Raw genomic sequence first — 21,396 nt, 5'->3', positions numbered from 1 at the left:
TGTCATTTTACAAATTTTGTACACTAAAAACGTACAACAAAAATATTTTTTTAGTTAAAGACCTCGAAAAACAGACACGCAAATAAATATACCCGTTAATAAAAAAACCTCCATGAAAACTTCCGAGGAAATAGTCCAAATCAAAATTTTATTATCAGATTTCTTGTAAGTAAATCTATTACATATTCATTTACCAATTAATCATTCTTCATTATTATTTAGATTTATAACGCAGAAATCACTCACAAAAAATTGATGCAAAATTCAGTAAAGTGTCTGCTTTATCAACTACTGCGATTAGTTCACCTCACACAACGGGTGAGCAAGATGTGCGGTACAATTCTATACTCTCAGTCGAGCCAGAGCGAATGGTGAGTTATTTCAAACGTTATAAATTAAGTATAGCTTTAAAATAAGCAGTTTAATAAGGTTCTTCAAAATAATCGATAACTCGTTCAGTTTACTTATTTTGTTGAAAATTAACGTAAGAATTAGGATTTCGATAATTCATTCATATCGAGTATTTGTAAATCAATATCAAAAATTAATTAACTTATAGTCATTCTTCGTAACTATATAGCCCGCAATGCGACCAGTACTTAGTAAATAGAAAATGGGTTTATAAAGTGGTTCAGGCTAACTTGTCGTCCGCATTTGGAATTGGCTTGTTAGTGGGGAATTTTTCGTCAAAGACCAGCTCCATCAGCTGGCTAAATAGCTCGCGAGTCATATTGTTGCTGACACGCATTAGCATAAACCAATCGGCGCAACTAAAATTAGCAATGGCGCGTTTCAATGTCGATTGGGGCATGAAGCGTGTTTGCGCGCGCAGCAGTTGAAAGCGCAGACCGCGATGGAAAATGATGACCAGACGATAGATGATCTTCAAGCCTGCCAAAACGGCCATTAGAATAAACCAGATCCACATGAAAACAAAGATTTTCTCATTTAAGTTGTTCAGCGGCAAAAGGCACAGATTGTCAATGGATTCCAGGGTGCCGCTGGAGCCGAATTTCAATATCTCGCATTTCGCTATTTTGGGAAATATGTGCGTCGTGATGCGATTCCATTCATCCCAGTTATAGGCGGGCACTGCAGCCACAGCCTTCACATAGCGCGACCAGAAGTCATCCAAGAACACATTCAGCAGCAGCATGTTGACAATCTGGAATGAAACTCTAATTAACTAAAGATTCCGGTGAAGCAGTTGCTGGACCTTACGCTAATTACAAAGTTGCAAATTTCACAGAATATATAGGAAGTGAAATAGCGGAAGTGTGTGTCCTGGTAGTCGTTGGTAAAGTATTTGGCCAGCTTGCGTAGATGTGCTGTAGTCTTCTCATTCGATTCCAGTACATTATCCAAATTGGAGCAGAGGCTCTTCATGCGTCCGCCTTCCCAAATCTTCCACAGAAATGCTGGCAGATAGAAGATAATCGATTGCAGCAACAGGACGGGCACCACCCATTGATAGTAGCGTAAAAAGACGCGCTCTTGTGGAATTGAAGGATCCGCAGTCAAGGGAGCCGCGTTATGTAGTAGATTACTATCCATTTTAGGCTTAAATTCAGCTCGAAGAAACTGGTTCTTATAATCCCTCTCAATTTTCTTCTCTTGTTTGTCCGCCAATTCGTAATCTTCGTAGTTCATAATATACATCCCCATTGTCCAGCAATGGGAGTTTACAAAGTCCTTGTCGTTCATGTTCGATATGCAAATTAGTGGATCACCGAAATATTGTTTTGCAGATAGCAAAACTGTGAAAGCCAACAAAAGGGCGCAAGTTACTTTAGCGTGGAATGTGAAAATGCCATCGTAAATGCGAACCGACTTCAGTTGCAAATACTTCGAAAGTGGCTTAACTGCCGTATACATATTTGGCACTATTTAGTTGATATGCACCGTCAAATATTTTAATTGAACGCTTCTTCCGAACTCATTCGCAGAATTTCTTAAAAACACGCGGCATTATAACGGTTAATGTAGTTAGGGTTCAGCAACTGTTGCGTTTACAGATGCGCATTTCTGTAAACGCTTTTTGAGGAGCAGTTCTGTTAACTGAGTTGCTGCTCCTCAGGTATCGTTTCTGTTAATGGTGTAAACCTATAATAATTCCTAATCAATTCTATATTCATCTGAATGCCAGACGGAATATTATTTACAAAATAATTATTTTCGTTATTCAACAAAACAATATATTTGACAAATTAATTATTTTAAAACGAGGTATTGGCAAATAGTATGACTTTAACAGCAGCAGGGCAACATGTTAGCATTAACATGCATGCAACAGCTGGTTCATTCGAACTTGTTCCCAGAACGAATCAGAAAAACTATAGAACTCACATGTGTTTTCATCTCTATTGTGTCGTGCAGTTTATCCAACAGGCGAATGAAGATGAAGGAACAACAATCGTCCAAGCAGCAGGAGCGCAATGAGAAGAAGAAGAAAAAACTGGCAGCGCTGGCAAATCTAATACAGTTGAACGACAGGGATCGCTTACATGAAGCAGAGCAGAAACATCGCGATACCGAAAATGAAGACGAGGTGGATGACGGCTTTATCACAGTGTGCAGCAAGCGAAAGACACGGAATCGTCTAACTATTATTGCAGACAGCAGCGGGGACGCTGCTGCCACCGCCGATGCTGGTGAGGCGGACCACGATGAGCCAGAAATCAAGCGCAGTCGCCACAATTCAGCAGGCGGCGACAATACGCTTGCCGACATGCCGGCCACACTCACCCAGGAGCAATACAGGTCTCTGTCCACGGATCTGCGTCGTCGCAAGCGCGAACTGGAGAGTGTGCCAGGCGTGCATCTACGTGACATGGGCCGACGTGCACTTCTCGAAATACCTCAGGAGGAACGAACGCCCATATTCCTTACAGACATACAGCATCTGTTGATGTCAGCGCTCATTGGTAAGAAGAGTCCATGCGCACCCGATCGCTGGTGCTGTGCCGACAAGTTCCAGAGCTTATCGCACAGCGTGGTGCTAATATTGGATGGCCTATCGCTCTACCACTATATGTCGAATGAAAGCCGTTTCGAGGCTACCAATAGGATATTCGATACAAAGCTTGAGGTGGTGCTGCCACCGCATGAGGAGGGCAGGATCATTGATACAATTGCGCAGGTCAGTCGATGACAATTTTTCATTAAACGAGCTGAATTTAATTGTTATCGCTTAACTTTGTTTTCAGATTCCCCTTACCAGTGTCCAGGCCCAGAAGCTGATTAACGAGCACGGCTCACTGGAATCAGCTGTAGAACTGAACAAGGATCCCACGCTACTCGTAAAGGCGATTTTCCCCATTGAGAAACAGTCGCCGTCCACAAAAGCAGAAGCACCCAATTTACATCCAGACGACAAGTTTCCTCGCACAAAACTATTGCTCTCCGCATTGCAATTGGTCGACGAGGGTTATCCGATACCACTGCAGGGCGAGCTACACGCCCGATTCAGGTCGTTTAAGTTTACAAAAAAATCATATGCTCCAGTTACCGATCGCAGTCCCATGTACGGCGTTGATTGCGAGATGTGTCGCACAATAACCGGAGAAAACGAACTGACGCGTATTTCCATAGTGGATGAAAAATATCAGACCGTGTATGAGACGTTGGTGCGTCCCACGAATAAAATCACTGACTACCTAACGCAATACTCGGGCATCACGGCTGACATTATGCAGTCTGTGACGAAGACTTTGGTGGATGTGCAGCGGGAGGTATCCGAATTGCTGCCGCCAGACGCAATTTTGGTTGGCCAATCGCTCAACTCTGATTTGAATGCCATGCGAATGATGCATCCGTATGTGATAGACACCAGTGTGTGCTTCAACATAAGCGGCGTGCGGAAGCGCAAGAGCAAGCTCAAGCACCTGGCCCAACGATTTTTGCAGGAGAGCATACAGCAGCACGAGGATGGACATGACTCCATTGAAGATTCACTCGCCACACTCAAGCTGGTCAAGAAGAAGCTGGCCAACAGCATTGAGTTTGGCGACGAGATTCTCACACAGCGCAAGCGCATCTATGACGTCATTCGAGCCGCCAGCGGCGATGGCCTACAAAACAATTTGTTGGCCCATGCAGCCAAGCGGGACAAGCGCACGGCTATCGTGACTGTTGGTGATCTGCAGCCTGGCCTGAAGGAGGTCATCAGAAAGGCAGAGCAGGCTGCATCAAAGGACAGTTGCAAGACGGTCTACGTGCACCAGGTGTCCAGCACCAAGGAAGCTGTACGCAAGGTGAACGAAATCGCGCTGGAGAACGCGCTGACCATTGCCAATCTGCTGGTGCCCGAGCAGGACTTTGTGCTGGAAAGTGCTCAGCGCACTGCTGCCAAATTAGATAGTTTTATTGAACGAGTCTGGAACGCAATGGCCCACAATGGGCTACTCATGGTGCTCATGGGCGGCTCGACTGAGTGTCAGAAAGGCGTAGCCAAATTTGCCATCAAACGCCGCAATGGCATCGCAAAGAGCCCTCTCATTACCGCGGTTGCAGCTGCAGACTCTTAAACAGGCGAGCATTAGCTACACCCACCCGCACACACTCTACATAGAATCATGCACATATACGCAAATGCTTTGACGAGTAGAATAGAATAGAAAGCCGAGAAAGGTAGCATACAAACCCAATGCCCAATTCCCAATGAAACAATCAAACGATCCAAGAATCCACAAATTCGCGTCTAGTTTTCGCACAAACCTTTGGTACATGTCGCAGCGCATCAGAGTGAGCAATGTGCTGAACGCAAATTAGCTGTAATTTCCATCTGATGTAATGCAAACAAACAAAAAAAAAAAAAAAAAATGGAAAAACCCCAAGAAAAGAAGAAAAAATACTTTTAGCATTTGTACATTTTCAAGAGCGAGAATACAGTATCAACGTAGGACTAAATTTTCCACAAACAAAAAAAATTGTAAAAATCTAAGAAAAACCCAAAGACAAAAAGCTTAAATTTTTACTTTTTTCGATGCAAGCCCATAAATCCACGTTGTTTGTAAATCAAATTAAGAATCAATAGTTGGTTCCGGTAGCCAGAACAGTGACACGTTTTCTAATGAAATCCTCAAATAAATAAAAATAATTGTTATCTAAAATGCCTGTTGTTTACTATATATGTATGTGTATGAAATGAAATGAATATATATGTAATTTTGCATTTTGAGTTACATAGTAGTTGACATTTCCTTGAATACTATTCGCACCTCTCTCGTTTAGGATTGTATCTTGTTTTTCGTATAAATCTATATGCGAAGGATGTGTGAAAAGTATGTATATCAAATAAATAAATAATCAAAGCAAAGGAATAATTTTAATAAAAATAAATATTTAATCTGGTTTATTATTCAAAATTGGTGAATAGTTTTACAACTTCCTTTGTTTAGAATCGATGTATATGCATTGACTTTGCGCTTTAGCAGCTACTAAATTATAGACATTTATTTATAATATATGCCCCTCCATTGAAATGTGTGTTTTCTTAGCACTTCATCTTGTGTATTTCCTGAATATTCCAATTTCCAAGTGTTTAGTAATGTTCGCTATTCCATAATTTTTCACAGCTTTAAAATTTGTTGTAAAATTCATTACGAAATTATTCGGCAGTTCGGGTGGTTCGGGTACTGGGGTTTGACCTAGTTTTCGTTAGTTCCCGATTCTTGTTTGTTTTCGTGCCTTTCCCGCGGGCTGCCTCGCTCTCTGTGTGTGTGTCTGTGTGCGTGTTTGTCTGATAACAGCTATAAATTTCCTACCTCACTCAACGCAGCGCTCAGTTGTCTAGGGCCCACAAGACATATCTCCTACCAAAAAAATTGCCTCGGAGCCCTCAAACACGCTCGCACTCTCTCTCTCTCGCCCTCACACAGATTGAGTCTCCCGCTCTTCGTGTTCTCCACTCTCTCGCTGTCAGTCTAAACGGGGGAAAGCGAAAGCGATAGTTGTGCGTAGGCTCGTTGTCGTCATCGACAATGCGTCTTATCACACGCTCGAATATGTTGCGCCTTGCACTGAACAACAGACGATTACTCATACGACCTGTGGGTAGGCGCAGAGCGGGCAGACGCAGTGCGCATGTCCGTGTCGGAAAAGCTGCGAGAGTTTTCCCCCAGCACAATGCTGCCAGATGCTCATGTGAAATATGTCAAAGAAACTTAAACAAATACATTTTATCACCGAATATTAATATATATAAATATATAGATAAATCAACTTATACGAACATTTAGTTAACAAATTCATTATTTCATCCAGAGTTGGGAGCAGGAAACATTTGTTGTGTTTGACATGGAGGAAAACGGTGGCAACGCCAATTTGGGAAATTTGGTATGTTTTTCTTTGGTTTGTTTTTGGCCGCGGATTGCTCAACTCTCGAAATCTCTGAGAGTCTGTGTGTGTGTGACTGTGTGTGGCTGTCTCTGTGTGAGTGTGTGTAATCCTCATAAAGGCACACCAAATATTTTGTTGTATATACGCTTTTCGGCTCTCGAGCAGCGACGTTGTCGTAGCTGCCTTTCGAATTGCTGTGGCACGGCGCGCGCAAAAAAAAAAACCTGCTCGATAAATACGCGAAGAGAATATATATATGTATATACATATATATATATATATATATATATATGTTCAATATATATCATGTCTATAAGAAGATCATCTGTGTGATAAACAAATGCAGTTTGTTTTTTGTTTAAACATTAATCGGGCATATTGCAAATCGATTCGTTTGGCGGTTCGACTGAATAAGCTTCAACAAATTCAAAAGGAATCTGTGCCATTGTCTTAGTATACTATACGATTTGCAGCCATAAACTGGGGTAAGTTTCAATTGGCATCCGCAATCATAATAAAAGCGTTTAATATAAACATAAGCGAGCGATTGGCAAGCATAAATTGTGTATCCATAAGAGACAGAGGCACAGACACAGAAACAGAAACAGACACAGACACAGACACGGGTACAAATAGACACCCACACACACACACACAGACGCGCCTGCTAAAAGGAAGTAAACGAGAGTTTCTTACATGTGTGCGTGCGTGTTTGTATATGTAAGTTGTATGTGTGTTAAAACTCGTTCAGTGTGTCAGTGTTTCAGGCAGCAGCAACAACAACAACAGCAACAGTAGCAACATCAGCTGAGGCTGCCTTTCGGCTCGGCTGTCGCATCGCGCATACGCCGCGTTGTCATTTGTTACTTTTCTGCCCATTGTGAGTCGCGTCCATTTGGCTGCAACGCGCCCTTGGCATCGCACTCTCACATCAACATCATTATCAACAACACCGACTGCCAGTTGGTGACGACCTCAATCCCCGCAAATCCTAACGGCCATCGTTTCGCACTTGATATTGGCTATTGGCCTAGCCAGCACCCGCACCCGCACCCGCACACACACACACACACACACTGTCTACACCACCTTCATACCCTGCAATTTGTTCACAGCTGCCGCTGACTTTCGCGCCGCTGCAAATGAAAATTTGTTCGTTTGCTTTATTTCCCTTATTGTTTGTCGCTGCTGTGATGAGAGCGAGAGCGTGCTCCACTTTCAGCCCCGCCACCTGCCCGCCCACCACCCCAGCTGAACATGGAACATGTTGCGTAGGGCGGGCTTTGCTGAGGGTGAGTTCTTTTCCCACGTTCGTTTACTTTGCCATGTTTTGTTTGTCTTTGCTTCTGGCTTTGGCTTGCAGGTGAAAGTTTTTCTCTTTTGTTTTCCATAAGTTTGATTGGCTCTTTTTGTTAACTTTAGTTTGAATCATATACTTTATTTATGTATACGTATATACATAGTGTATTTATTGATTTTGTGTTATGCTACGGCTGCTACAATTGGTCTAATTTGGCTAATGACTCAATTGTCGGCCTCCCGGAGTGTTTAGCCTCTTGACTGATTGCTCTGACACATTGCTTTGGCATCTTTTGTGTTCTGCCGTTGTTATGATCGCCGGCCGGGTCTATGGCTGACTTTTTAATTTCACCATTTTTGTCTGCTATAACACTTGGCACACACCCAATAGAAAAAGCATATATGTGCCTGCATTTTGGACTCGTCATTTGTTGTTCTCGAATCGCACAACTCATTGCTGCTCAGCTCTAAAGTGCAGCAAAATAATTGTTATGGTCGCTATTGTTATTAGGCTTAGTATTAGTGAAGCCAACACGTGATATTTACAGTGGCACTATATGATGTCATTTGTCAGCACATTGTAATCCTGTCATAGGCCACCTACTACACGACTCCGCGCTCTTATCTGCTATGACTCAGTGGAAGTCGCCACGAATCGCGAGCTGTGTTGCAAATCAAATTACCTCACTGTGCGCCAACATTTGACAGGCTTCAAAACAATTCGTCATGTATTGGGGGCCAAGCAGAGTTCAATTGCATTTTCCACGCAATTAGAAATGAAGTCTCTAAATGCTCATTAGGTCAGCTTTAATATGTTGACTAGTTCCTAAGACAACTGACGCCACAAATATAGTTTTCTTTGGCCAATCCTATAATTTTAGATCTTTAGCTATTCGGATTTCAGAGACGTAGTCTGCGATAACAGTTGGCGTGAAATATTCATTAGTTCTAGGCCCCATTTTCACTTTCTCTTTTTTTGCTCATTTTTGTTTTTTGGCAAAATTTGAATGCACCGTTTTATTTATAGAGCTGTGGGTTATCGCACTCGGCCACAAACACGCTGAACTTTTCTGTGGCCGGCCAAGTGTTTTATTTTTGGGCCCAGAATTGGACGCCAAATTCTTGGCTCCCCATGCGGCTACAGGTACATAAACACTCCCATTGATCATTAGGTGCGTTTTCATTTTCGAAATTGGCTACGCATATTCCAGTTGTTGTTTTCCCAATATTTTGTTTGTGTTTGTTTGTTTGCATAGCTTTGCCGGCTGGCACTTGGAAATAGTTGAGAATTTGTTTACAATTGCCGCCTTGTGCATAATTATGTTTAATTAAACTAATTAATTTCCTATTTTGCTTCTGGTTGTTGCTTTCCGTTTTTGCTTTTTGTATTTTGCGCTCTGCTAATTAATTTTCCCAATGAATACAAATATTTGATCTGTTACTACGTGTTCACGATAATGGCAATCGTAAACGGGTTTTAATGCTCAGCATCTGCTCGAGTTTTACATGGAGGAAGCCGCCGAGCCGAGTCGTCGCATAGTCACATTGCCCACAAAGCCTGCCACTCAGCTGAGGCGCAGTCGAACGCACACAATGTCAAGGTAATGCGTGCGCGATATGTAACTGTTAACTGTAACGCAGCAGCAGCAGCAGCAGCAGCAGCAGCAGCAGCTTCCGCCGTTACGATGACGACGATGACGACTCATTAACAGTTTTAAGTGAGACCCCAACCTCTCAGCCCAACAATATTGTCATGTGTAAATACGTCTTTAGCCCGAGCCGCGTTATGCGAGCTACAGAGTGATGTTCTTAAGGCGCGTAGTGTGACTCATTTCAGATACACAGTCAATATAGATACCGATGCTAATACAGATAGATAATCGATTATCGATAGCAGAATTTGGATCAATAACAAAATATCGATAACTGTTATCGGTTGCTGGTAATGGTGATAATCTGGTGAGGGCCAAAGATCACCGATAATTTATTATCGATAAATCGGTTATCGATCACTTCCTATCGGGTATTATTAAAATTTCGATAAATATTAACACCTTATTGACAACAAATTATTGATAACATATATATGCTATCGATAACAGATATATGCTAGCAATAACATAATATCGATGTCCGATAAAATATTATCGGTAACAGATAGCATATTATAAAAATCCGATACACACATCGTTAACAAATAATCGATAACCGATACAGATACCGATACGTTCATGTGTTGATTAGGCTAACTTATTAAACCGCCCTCGTGTGTATGCATTTCTATTTAGGCGGCTGCAGTTTTGCCATGGCCTTGGTTGCTGATAAATGTTGCTGTTGTTGCTTTGCCATTGCCGGCTTTGGCTAAACTCTTCATTGTTATCTATAAACAATTTTTTTTGCTCATAATTCGTGGGCAAACAGAACGCGTCGACAACAATTACAGTTGTCAAATATCACGCATAGATTGGGGTAAGGCAGGGGCCGCAACGCCTACACCACACAGCCCAAAATCCAGAGTCGGACGCAGTGGCACACCCAACGCCCACGCTCACGCCCAGATCACTGCTCTGCAATCGCTTTGATAATTTGAAAATCAAACATTGATTGTGGCTGTGGCTCTGGCAGCTCTATATTTCGTTTCATTTGGCACAAAATTATTTATTTATTTGCTCTTTGCCGATTGCTGTTTGCCGAATAAATTACATAGATAATTGAGTCGTTCAAGTCGAAGTGCTGCTGTCCATTTCCGCTGCACTTCATCTGGAAGTTCTTGTAATTTCATTACTCAATTTCAGGGCTAAGGGACTTACATATGTAGGTGAAGCAAAGTCAAATAAAATTTGATATGCTTTTGAGCTCACTTTACATGGAGCTGATTTTTCTGTGAATATATTTTTGCTGAATTGCAAATTGTTGGAATAATTAGTTACACATATTACAGAAGATAAGGATATACGCAGCTGAGAAACAAAGCGATGATTAAGTATAGTTATTCATTATTTACTATATGCCAATTTTGTATATATAATATATTTTATGCAGAGCACATAGTAGTGTTATCTTCTACAGTCCTCGCACACATATCTACTATAAAATGTCGGTATGCATTTGTACTCGCATTCGCATTCGGTAGCGCAGACGTCGCAGACGACAACGTCAACGTCGACGTCGCCCCAGCGTCGTCGGAGTTGTTCGGAAAATAAGGCAGTTGAAATTCTTAGCTTGCCGCGTTTAGTTCGCACCCTTCGAGGTAGTGCGGAATTAATTGATTAACTTAATTTCGGAACTATAAAAATAAAATATAATAAATTATACTATAAAATGTGTCATACATATACAAACACATACACATGCAGAGAAGTTAAGGCAAAGCGAAAATAAATCGCATTTGATTGATTGATGAAAAGAGCCTTCAGTGATAAGAAGCGGCCACATAAATAAACTATAAAATGTAAGAATTGCATGGCCCGATCGACTTTCAGTCCTATATAGACATATAGTAGCTGATATGTGTGTAAAGTTCAAGTGCGCGCACCTTGAAAACTTTGATTTTGGATAGCTTTTTGGATAGATTTCCCGCTCAGCAACCGGGCGTCATAAACCACCGCCCACTCCACCCGTCCATGGGAGACTTTCAATAAACAAAAGCAATGGCTTCAGATCATGATTACGAACGTAGTGCTAATTCATCCATTGTGATTCACATAAAAAAACATATATATATATATATGAAATCTATATAAAAGTATATAGTCTGTGGTCGGCTTGAGCTTGAGCGGCCAGGCAGCTGCTGTGCAGATAACGATGCGTCGTGTAAAACGTTCGACATCATAAATTTATTTGCATTCGATAATTTCTTTATTGTCGCCTTCGTATGTATATTTGCTGTAGAGCAAATATAAATATATCGTATAAAACATATGGAGAGCACATTACAATCTTCGGGGTGCTCGACTAAGTCACCAGACTAAGGGGAGCAGTAGAGCCGATTCATGTTCAACTCGTTGTCGATGTCGATGTCAAGAGCCGGCGTTGTCTTCCTTACAACTGTTCAAACAGATTGTGTATTTGTGTGTGTGTTTTCTTTTATATATTTTATTTAATATTTGAACTTTATTTTCATTTTGCCAACTTCTTGGCAATCATGGCGTGCCATAATTAATTTTGTTTGCATTCTACTTATGGCAATAATAACAACAACAACAACAACAGCAAATGGCGAATCAAACTGTGATAAAAACTGTAGTCTCTGAACACACGACGTTTAGGTGGGGTTACGCCGCGCTATAGCACAAATAGTAGGGTCTCTTTATGGAACCAAGAATGTAGTGAGAAGGGGAAGTCTACTAAGCAAATGCGTGATATATAATTTCTATGTTGAAGAATGTTAATCTCAATCAAGTGGAAATAAAAAAAAAAATGAACAGTTCAAACACAAACACATCTAGTGCTCTTAATAATTTACAATATCAAGTCTTACAAAAACTTATATTCTAAATAAGTCACTTCAAATTTATAATTATTTGTGAATTGCATTCATGCATTTTGTGTGATATTCAACTAGTTTAAGTTCCTTTATCCAACTTTCGTATTACCACCCACACCAGAGTAGCTAGATACATATGCACTCTAAAGGTATTTGAAACTTTGTTTTATGGTGTCTACTAATCTAATAAATCTATTTATAGTGTGATATGACTTGTTCAGCCGGATGTGATACCCAACTGTTGGCGTTTTAAATTTGCAGGGTATCTAACAAAGGGGACCTACTGTTCGATTTAGCTTTTTTCGGCCACTATAATTGATTTTTTCGGGGGCATTTTACAATTTATAGGCTGTCACGCGGTAGTATAGTTGACTTGTAGCTGTTTGATATGGCCGCGATTGTCGGCCACATGATTTATGGCAATAAATGATGTATTGCAGCCAAGTTGACGGCAATCAAACGATTGACCTCTGTTCAATCACAAAATTTTGGCACTGCCCCTAAGTCGAGTGCCTTAATTAACTAATTTACAATCGCGCGAAAAAATCAGCGATTAGTAGTAATAACTAGACATTAAACGATTTATATGCTCAAGTGTAGAGATAAAGTCGGAGTGGACACTTTAGTTGCTTATATAGAGTTTATTGATTGACCGCTGTGGCGAAATATTGATAGCCGAGGCTGACTAATAACAGATAACGGGTGTTTCCCCTCCAAAATAATTCTCTATTTGCTGGCTGTAACAGAAGGAATTGATTCCGCTCAACTTTGGCATATCTTTTCCACAAATTACTATTCAACTGGCAGCTACAGCCAATTGGCTTTAAAAGTATTGGCCGTAGATAAGCGTGGACGAGCTTTCGAAGTGTCAGGCAAAGCTATTTTGCATAGATAAGAACAAATTAAATGTCTTCTAGGCGCCTAGCTCATTACTTTTGTGTATTTTAGATAATTAGTTGTATACTGGATTCATATTTGCCTTTAGTATAAGCGAGTTTGTTTAGGCTAATATAATTTGGAGTGCTCTAGCTCGAATGCGAGGAAATGCAAATATTTGATTATTTCAAGTCATATAAGTCGAGCTCATTGATAACATATGGATGCATTAACCTCTGCCCTCTGCTTTCCAGTTGGCCAAGCGGCGGCCTGGCAATAAGAATCGCCAGCGTAGCGCACCCAGCTACTTGGAGCAGCAGCTGACGAAGAGGGAGCGCATCACCAAGTTGCCATTAGTGGGTGCTTTGGTGCATAAGGCGCTGCAGGTGCGGGACACCGAGCCGTACGAAGCAGCTGAGCCGGCAGAGCAGCAGCAGCAGCAGCAGCAGCAGCAGCAGCAACCAGAGCGGGCAGAGCAGTCACAACAAAGCGAGCACGCCGAGCAGCCGAAACAGCCAGAGACAAAAACAGAGAAGTCAGCACAGCAAGCAAACGTAGAGCTCTCCAACAACAACAACAACAACACTAGTAACAACAACAACAACAATAGCAACAGTAACAACGAGTGTAGTAAAGTCGAGAACGGAGCAAAATTAAGCTGCAGGATGGTCTTGCCTGTCGGCCTTGGCCCCGACGGCTACAACGCCGACGTCATTCAGACTGCACCGGCGCCAAGTGCACCGCCGGCCCATTTGATGGGCCCGCCGCAGTACTCGATTGGGCAGACAAATATTTACACGGGTGTGCCCATCATTGTGAATCCCTACATCGATTTTATTGTGGTCAATGGCGAGGATCGCTACATGATACGCTGCGAGCGCAAGTCGGTGCTCGAGCGCAGTGTCGAGTTGGCCAAGCTAATTCACGCCGGCCCGAATAGCGGGCGCAAAAGCGATAATCACTTTCAGATCTCCAACGTGGACAAGGCCGACTTCGAGCTGATTGTGCGCTATATGGAGAAGCATTGCTTACCCTATCGCGACCACAAGCATCTGCTGAAGATACTCGAGTTGGCGGATCGCTTCAATGTGCCCGATCTGGTGAGTAGTGGAGAGGTGTGAGAGGCCAAGCTGTTACTCTATTAATGTGTGCATTCTGTTTTATGGCCCACACAGATAATTTACTGCATTCGTGAACTTGATCTCAGCATTTCGAGTGCAACTGCCCTGGATATATACAAGGCGCTCTGGTTCTACCAGGGCATTGCGCTCACCACCCAGCACCAGACGGTGATGACCACACACAAGCAGGCGTCGAAGGCGAAGGCGGCGGCCAAGCAGGCGGCCCAGGCCCAGGCCCAGGCGCAGGGCAATGTGAATGGAGCCGAGGGTGACGGGGCACAAATGAATCTTATACCCAATCCGAATCCGTTTACCACCGAGGATTATGGCGTGGCGCTGCTGCACAACACGCTGCAGCTGATCGATATGCAAGCCGAAATGGTGCTCACCATTCCGGACATTCTGGAGCTGCGCTTCGAGGAGCTGGAGACGCTGGCCAAGCGCAACACACTGCAGCTGAGATCCGAGGTGACGCTGTTCGAGTGCCTGGCCAACTGGAGTCTGGCGGAATGCCAGCGCCGAAAGCTCGATGCCACCCCCGACAATCGCCGCATGGTGCTCGGACCGCTCTGCCTGGCGCCGCGCTATCTGCGCATGACTGCAGACGAGTTCCGCAAATGCTGCGACCGCATCGAGCTGCTGCCCCCCCTGGAGACGTCTCTTATAAGCAGAGCTCTCGAGGGTGAGTGATGGCAAATGCCATGAATTGAAATTGAAAAAATTAAAATCGCAATTCATGAGCTTAATCAACATCTCTATTTGATGGCAGGCCAAAAACTGAAGAACCTCACTGATCAGCAGTCGGAGCTGATGGAAAAGTTTCGCACACCACGCGCTGAATACGCCCGCATGCCAGTCCATCTGAGCGATCGCAGCTGCCCAAAGAACTATCCCAAGAAGATGCGTCGCGCCCATGAGGGTCCATCCACCGAGGAGGGCTGCTGGGAGAAGGTGGGCATCAACTGCCTGCGCGTGTTCGTCTGCATTTTCGATTGATCCGACCGCGCAGATGATCCTCAATAGACTTTTTTCATTAACGAACATTAGCGCTTATGAGTTACATATATATATATACATATATATATATATATATATATATATATATGTGTATATAAAAATAAATAAATAAATATATATATATATATATATATATATATATATATATATATATATATATATCTATATATATATATATATATATATGTATCTATATATATTTATATATAAATATATATATGTAGATATATATATGTAGTTATTGAATATGATTGTTAGTCTTATGGGCAATACGTTTACACAGTTACCAAGATGCTGGCCGAGGCTGGCGGGTGATTTTATAGCCGCTGTTTCTAACATACTATATACCACATAGAATATGTAATATATACAATATATATATATTATATATATATGTATATATAATGTATTTACTAGTCAAGAAAACACACAAAAACAAAAAACTAACTAAACAGGAAAACAAAAACAACTTTTATACAAACTTTATGCAACGTTTTGTAGCTGGACTCAAAAAAAAAAAAAAAAAGAAAAAAGAAAGTAAGAAAAACAAAAAACAACAAAATATACTTAACTGTAGGTATAAAAGAAAAATACAGCTACTGATAAGCATTTATCACTGATCTATAAACATAAAGAAACCACACAAATTATATACTTATATATATGTATATTTATAAAATTAATCAATCAACAGTTGATAAATCGCAAAAATAGTGCAAATTTCAAGTTTCTGAGCCGTTCATTGGGGCCCGGCCATAGCTAAAATTGTTTATTATGCATGTGTGTGTGAGAGATTGTATATGTGTGCATGTGTGTGCGTGTGAATGTTATTTAAAATGTTGTGCACATTTGTATAAATGAAATTACGAACTTTGTTGCTGTTGCTTTAAGTCCTGTTACGAATTGCATAGATAACAATAACAATCAGATTAGCATTAATCATAGTCGAATACTTGTGTTAATATTAACACACTCATACACACACACACACACATATACACACAGCCACGCAAATTGTTAACAGAATTATGCATTTTATTAGTTAAATATGTAAATTGCACTCGACAAAAGGGCTGCAAAGCAAAGAATCGACTACCTGGTTTATCCCTTGCAAGGTAATCAAATTTAGTTAATGTTAACGGGGATTTCAGGCAGGCGAACTGATCTGGTTTTATGCCGCTTGGCAGCCCTGCATACAAAAACGCGCTTTATCTTAAGATCTGTTAATTGCAATAAATTATTTACCTTTGACATATTTTAGCGCCCCGACATACTACAAATGTAGTTCAATAAAGTATGTACACCGTTTTTTACAAAAATATATTTTACAAATGTTTCATTCCCTTCGCTGTTATACTTAACAGTCGGTGTTTCGAAAAGCTAAATTTTACAGTTTTCGTAAATGTTAATGTTAGTCAAGTTCCGAACCATTTACTTGACTGGGTGAAACAGCTTTCGAAAAAGCTTTTATCGGCGGGTTATAATGCCTCCGATTTATTTCAATGATAAATTGCTTTGCTGTGAATTATTTATAACTTTATGTTTATGAAGGATCTCTTTTTTTTTTTTTTTTTTTTTTTTTTATTTCTGTTTAATAAAACTAATTGTTTTAAAATAATAAACATTTTAACATAAAATAGATAATAGCTTTCAAACCTCAATTACATATTCATATTTTTTATTTTTTAATATATATTGTTGAAAGTTTATTTTACTGAAGAATATATTAACAGAGAAGAATTTTTAGATATTTGTTAAGCGTTGGTTACATCTGAATTTTTTTTATGAATTTTACTACATTTTTATTAACTTTATGAATAAAATAGTAATCTAGTTTAAGTTTAAAATCCGTAAATGTTTGAGGATATATTTCGTTATTTATACTTTGCGAGCCTTGCTTGGCCTGTCGCCCTGGCCCTGGCTTAGGCTGGTCTAGTCTGGCCGTAATACAAAGAAGCTTGGCCAATTTTCATGCTCTTAATGCCGAACAAGCTAAGCAGCAGCTCACTTGCTCTGTCCATTGCGCAGAGCAGATGTTTGGGAGCGCTTTTATTTCCTCTGCACCTCCTTAGTTGCTAAAAATCCAACACCTACACACATACATATACACACGCAGATATGTGCACACAAACACAGAGGCACACTTAGTTATACACTAAGCTGACCGCTGCTGGCCAAGCATAGTCCAGATGTTGGACTCTGTTGCCAGTTAATGTCGAGCTACACACAGACAGTGATACACAAACACATTCTCACACGCACACACACACACTCGCACTCATAGAAAGATCTTTCCACTCTCGGCATTAATGTGGCATACATTTGGGGGCACACCGCAAATGCACTTGTCCAGGCACAAGTCTGTCCAAGCTTTTTAACTCACACGCATACAAATGAAAAACAAAAATAAGAGCCACATATACGCACACCCACCCACACAGACACACACACACACTGACACACACAGTTGCGAACTGCTATTTTCCACTGGTTGTCGTGCAAGCGCTGCAAAATTTATGATTTTATTTCACGCTTGCTTTTCATTAACGTTGCCTTTTGTTGTTGTTGCTGCTGTTGTTGCTGTTATTGTAGTTGCCTGCCAAAAATTATAACTTCTTTTTGTTGTTGTGCTTTTCCCTGAGCTGCGCTACTCTACTGACGCTTGTTAACCTTTTTCTAGTTGCTTTTGCGAATACATTTTTTTCTCTCTCTCGCTCTCTCCCCACGCCTCTTCCCCTTTCTCTTCTTCTCCTGCTTCTTTTCTACTAATTTTTGGCGCACAGGCACTGGCAGCGGACTGGGCTATGAAGGCGTGTCCGCAGCGCCCTAGAGTCAAATTTCCGCAAAAGTTATGCAGCAGTCGCCACGGAACAGGGAACATGTAGCAACAGCACATTTTGTAGCCATTTCATGTTTTTTTTTCTTTTTTTCTGTTGCAACATTTTTATTTAATTTTTATTTTTTACTTTTGTGTGTGTGCCATTGGCTAAGCGAAAAGCAAATTGAGCAGGGTAAGGGGGTCAACAGCGATGTGGAGGGGGAGGGGCCGCAGAGCTGAGTAGGAGCTGGCAGGTCAGGTTGATGGTGCACCGCCTGCAGGCAAGCGGCTAGCTGACCGCATATATAATTATTTCATATGAAACATGTATGAAAGCACACAGACACACATACACACACACACGCAGACAGAGACGCCACGCCACGCCCCTTCGTTCTGCTGCGGCTCGTTGACCAAGGCAACTCAACTCAAGGCAGCATTCGCATATTTTGTACAAAAATCAGCAAAAGTGAATTAGTGCGGAGCATGCGAGGAGGGAGGGGAGCAGAGGAGTGGAGAGGGGAGCAGAGGAGAGGATGAACCTGCAATGCAGTTGGTCGGTCGCCTAATGAAAATTGTTGTGAAATAAATCATTTTAAATAATTTTCATTTCTACATGTGGCTTCACACATACGCAAACTCACACACGCGTGTGTGGCCGTGTGTATGTGTGTGTGTTTGTGTGTGTTGGCTTTTTAAAGTTTAAATTGAAATGAAAGCCAAGTAGCTGCAATGGACTTTGCACTTTGCCTGTTACTTCAGCCGTGTCTAACTTTTTTGCAGCTTGCTAAATTGCGCTAACTGACCAAAGCGGAAGTTTCAATTACACACACATACATACACAGTCACACATACACGCACTCGGTTCTAGTCTGTGTTAGGGTCATGCAAAGGGGAGAAACTGCAGTTTTTTTGTACTGTGTGTGTGAGGGGGGCTGTGGGGACGTGGGGCGCTGCCCATCAGCATTGACCTACACTGCGTATGCGTGCTCTGATATGACGCATACGCCCCATGCGCCGCCTGCTCCTGTCGCAAGGCCACAAATCTGTGTTAGACCAACAACAAAAAGCGACCGGCGCTCGTTGTGACCAAATTATAGCATAAAGTTTGGCACATTACTTGCAGCACCCCACATGAATTTAATACCCTATAATTTAAGCGCTCACTTTGCATTCATGGGCCACACGAACCGCATTAAAAGCGACACAAAGAAAAAAAAGAAGCTGAAACTTAATACGAAGCAAGCGCTCGCTGCATTTGTTAATAAACGCACGCACTACAGGGTATCAAAAAGGCAGAGGCTTGGGCCGCGGGCCGCAAAGAAAAGGAGAGAGAGAGAGAGAGAGACTCCCGCGAAGAAAAGAAAAAAACAAAGTATACGTAAAACGGATATTACTTTATCAAGCGGCATAAAAAATGAGGCAGTCGGCCGAATCGGAGTCGAGGTTAGGCTCCTAGTCGAGGGCGGAAGCAATCAGCGAAATTTATTGCAGAGTCTCCTTTTTGGCGTAACTGATGAAGTGAGAAACTGAAAGACAGTCGAGGCTAAGTCTAAGTCACAGGCAATACAAAATGTACGCTCGCTGTGCCGCAGCAAGGGATGGAGAGGAGGAGAGAGAGCCAGGGCTAGGGGCCAAGGGCCAGGGCCGCTCTGCTCCGCTCAGAGTTGGACGGAAACGACAGCTGCTAGTAACTGTGCGAAGTACCGTCCCCCTCCCCCGTAACAGGAGGCGACCCGTCGTTGTGGCAGCTTCATCTGCTTTCACATTTCTTGTGGCGTGCTGCTTTTTATTGCTTTATTTTTGTGCTTTTAGCTGCGCGCCGCTTAAATCTAAAAAGCAGTTGGAAATGTGCTTATATACCGCTTACAAGCACAGGGAGAGAGTGAGAGTGAGAGCGAGAGCGAGAGAGGGAGAGACAAACACACAGCTATTTGAATGCAAATGCAACAACCGGAAATGAAACCGACAATGCCACTTATTTATCTTTGTACTTGCGGCTCTGATTTTGTTGCGGCTTCAAGCCATATCAGGTTGTTGTTCCTGTCAGCTGTTGTTAGTGTTGTTGTTGTTGTTGTTGTTGCTGCTGCTGTTACTATTGTGTTTTTTGTTTCATCTGTATGCGCTCGGCTTTTTAATTAAACGATTTAGTTTGTTGATTTAGGCAGCCGCATAAATTTTAATTGTAAATAATTAGCAAACGCCCCTCCCCCAAAAATAACGCCCACTCCACTAGCGAGCATGCCAAAAAAACCCACATTTCAATTTACATATTTATGAAAAAGAGCAATTAAAATTTCATTGGAGTTTGCATTAAATAATAACACAAAAAACAGAAAGAAAAAAAAAAACAACTTTTGATTTTTGTATTCCTTATTGTTGTAACGCGCATAGTCCCAGCTGGTTGGACAACAATGAATTGGGTAGACAAATTTAATTATGATATGAAATTGTGTTTGTTTGCTCATTTATTTATTTACTTGTTTGCCTTGTTGTTGATAGTTAGTTTGCTTGTTTATTTGCTCTTTGTTAACGCCAGCAAGTTAAAGAGCAGCTCGGATTTTCTGCATAGATATTCGAATAACTTTATCGCCGTATTAGCAAAGCATTAACACTGAATATAAAAGCTAAAAGTTACTTTCCAATCAGCTCGACTTGAGCTCACACTAAAAAGCATAATACTTTGCTAAAGAGTGCGGAGTATAAAAGACAATATCATCATAGTAACCAAGAGCTACTACCTCCCCTCTCCCTCTCACTCCCTCACTCCATCCATCTCTCTATGCACTACAAACTGCATATGAAAGTTGTTAAAACCTATTAACGAGCGTTAAAATAAAGCTGACCAGAGCTGACCATAAAGATGGGCAGAGCAGGAAGCAGCTGAAGGCATTGGGGCAAAGGCAAGCCAATGGCCATCATCGTGTTGAAATGAAATCATGGAAAAATATTCATTGATTTTCTTAATTAAAAAATTTTGCCATCAACTTTTATGTTTATTGGCTTGACTTTGGCCATTTGTTGTTGCCAAGATGGCACGCCCACACTCTCGTCTGCCCATTACATTTCTCATTGTTTTTCTCTGCCGCTCTTAAGCGCCGTTTGCTGTAGGTTAAGCATTGCATTGTCCTCGCTGGCCGGCACTTTGCTCTCTTCCTGCTTTTTGCGAGCGCTTCCTGTGCGCATTATAAACTAATTACAGATTATGATGAAATCGTACGCGCCGCGTTCCCGTCAATATGCAGAGGCGCCAATGGGCATGGCATGGCATGCCATAGCGTGGCATGGCGTGGCGCCACGTTCGCACTTCACTTTTGCCTGCGATATTAAAGTCGATTAATGAGATTTCATTACACTGCAAACTAACGGCAATCGCACGTAATTGACAGCCTAATGAGATTTGTTAAAGGGATTGTCACGGCAGCGTCAGTAATTGCCAA

At 41.7% G+C, this 21,396-nt stretch overlaps 3 protein-coding genes across 3 annotated transcripts; 2 read left to right on the top strand and 1 right to left on the bottom strand.

Annotated features, from left to right (window-relative positions):
• Positions 1 to 4: 4 nt before the first annotated feature.
• On the top strand, positions 5 to 5,111 carry Rexo5 (RNA exonuclease 5). Its single transcript, XM_018008506.2, has 4 exons — positions 5 to 165; positions 223 to 371; positions 2,377 to 3,139; positions 3,207 to 5,111. The coding sequence occupies exons 2-4, from the start codon at positions 256 to 258 to the stop codon at positions 4,524 to 4,526; spliced, it is 2,199 nt and encodes a 732-aa protein (XP_017863995.1). The 5' UTR covers positions 5 to 165; positions 223 to 255; the 3' UTR covers positions 4,527 to 5,111.
• On the bottom strand, positions 121 to 2,000 carry zpg (zero population growth). The gene is made up of 2 exons (XM_018008510.2): positions 1,222 to 2,000; positions 121 to 1,165 (listed from the first exon to the last, which is right to left on the bottom strand). The coding sequence occupies exons 1-2, from the start codon at positions 1,873 to 1,875 to the stop codon at positions 632 to 634; spliced, it is 1,188 nt and encodes a 395-aa protein (XP_017863999.1). The 5' UTR covers positions 1,876 to 2,000; the 3' UTR covers positions 121 to 631.
• Positions 5,112 to 6,163: 1,052 nt separating the features above from the next.
• Positions 6,164 to 15,700, top strand: axed (BTB/POZ domain-containing protein axundead). Its single transcript, XM_018008509.2, has 4 exons — positions 6,164 to 6,336; positions 13,255 to 14,100; positions 14,176 to 14,803; positions 14,891 to 15,700. Exons 1-4 carry the CDS (start codon positions 6,298 to 6,300, stop codon positions 15,115 to 15,117), a joined length of 1,740 nt encoding a protein of 579 aa, XP_017863998.1. The 5' UTR covers positions 6,164 to 6,297; the 3' UTR covers positions 15,118 to 15,700.
• The last annotated feature ends 5,696 nt before the right edge of the window (positions 15,701 to 21,396 follow it).

This window comes from Drosophila arizonae, chromosome 4 (assembly GCF_054131065.1).
Source record: "Drosophila arizonae isolate 15081-1271.41 chromosome 4, UAZ_ARI_1.0, whole genome shotgun sequence".
Classification (NCBI taxonomy): domain Eukaryota; kingdom Metazoa; phylum Arthropoda; class Insecta; order Diptera; family Drosophilidae; genus Drosophila; species Drosophila arizonae.
This window is presented reverse-complemented; position numbering and strand designations above follow the sequence as displayed.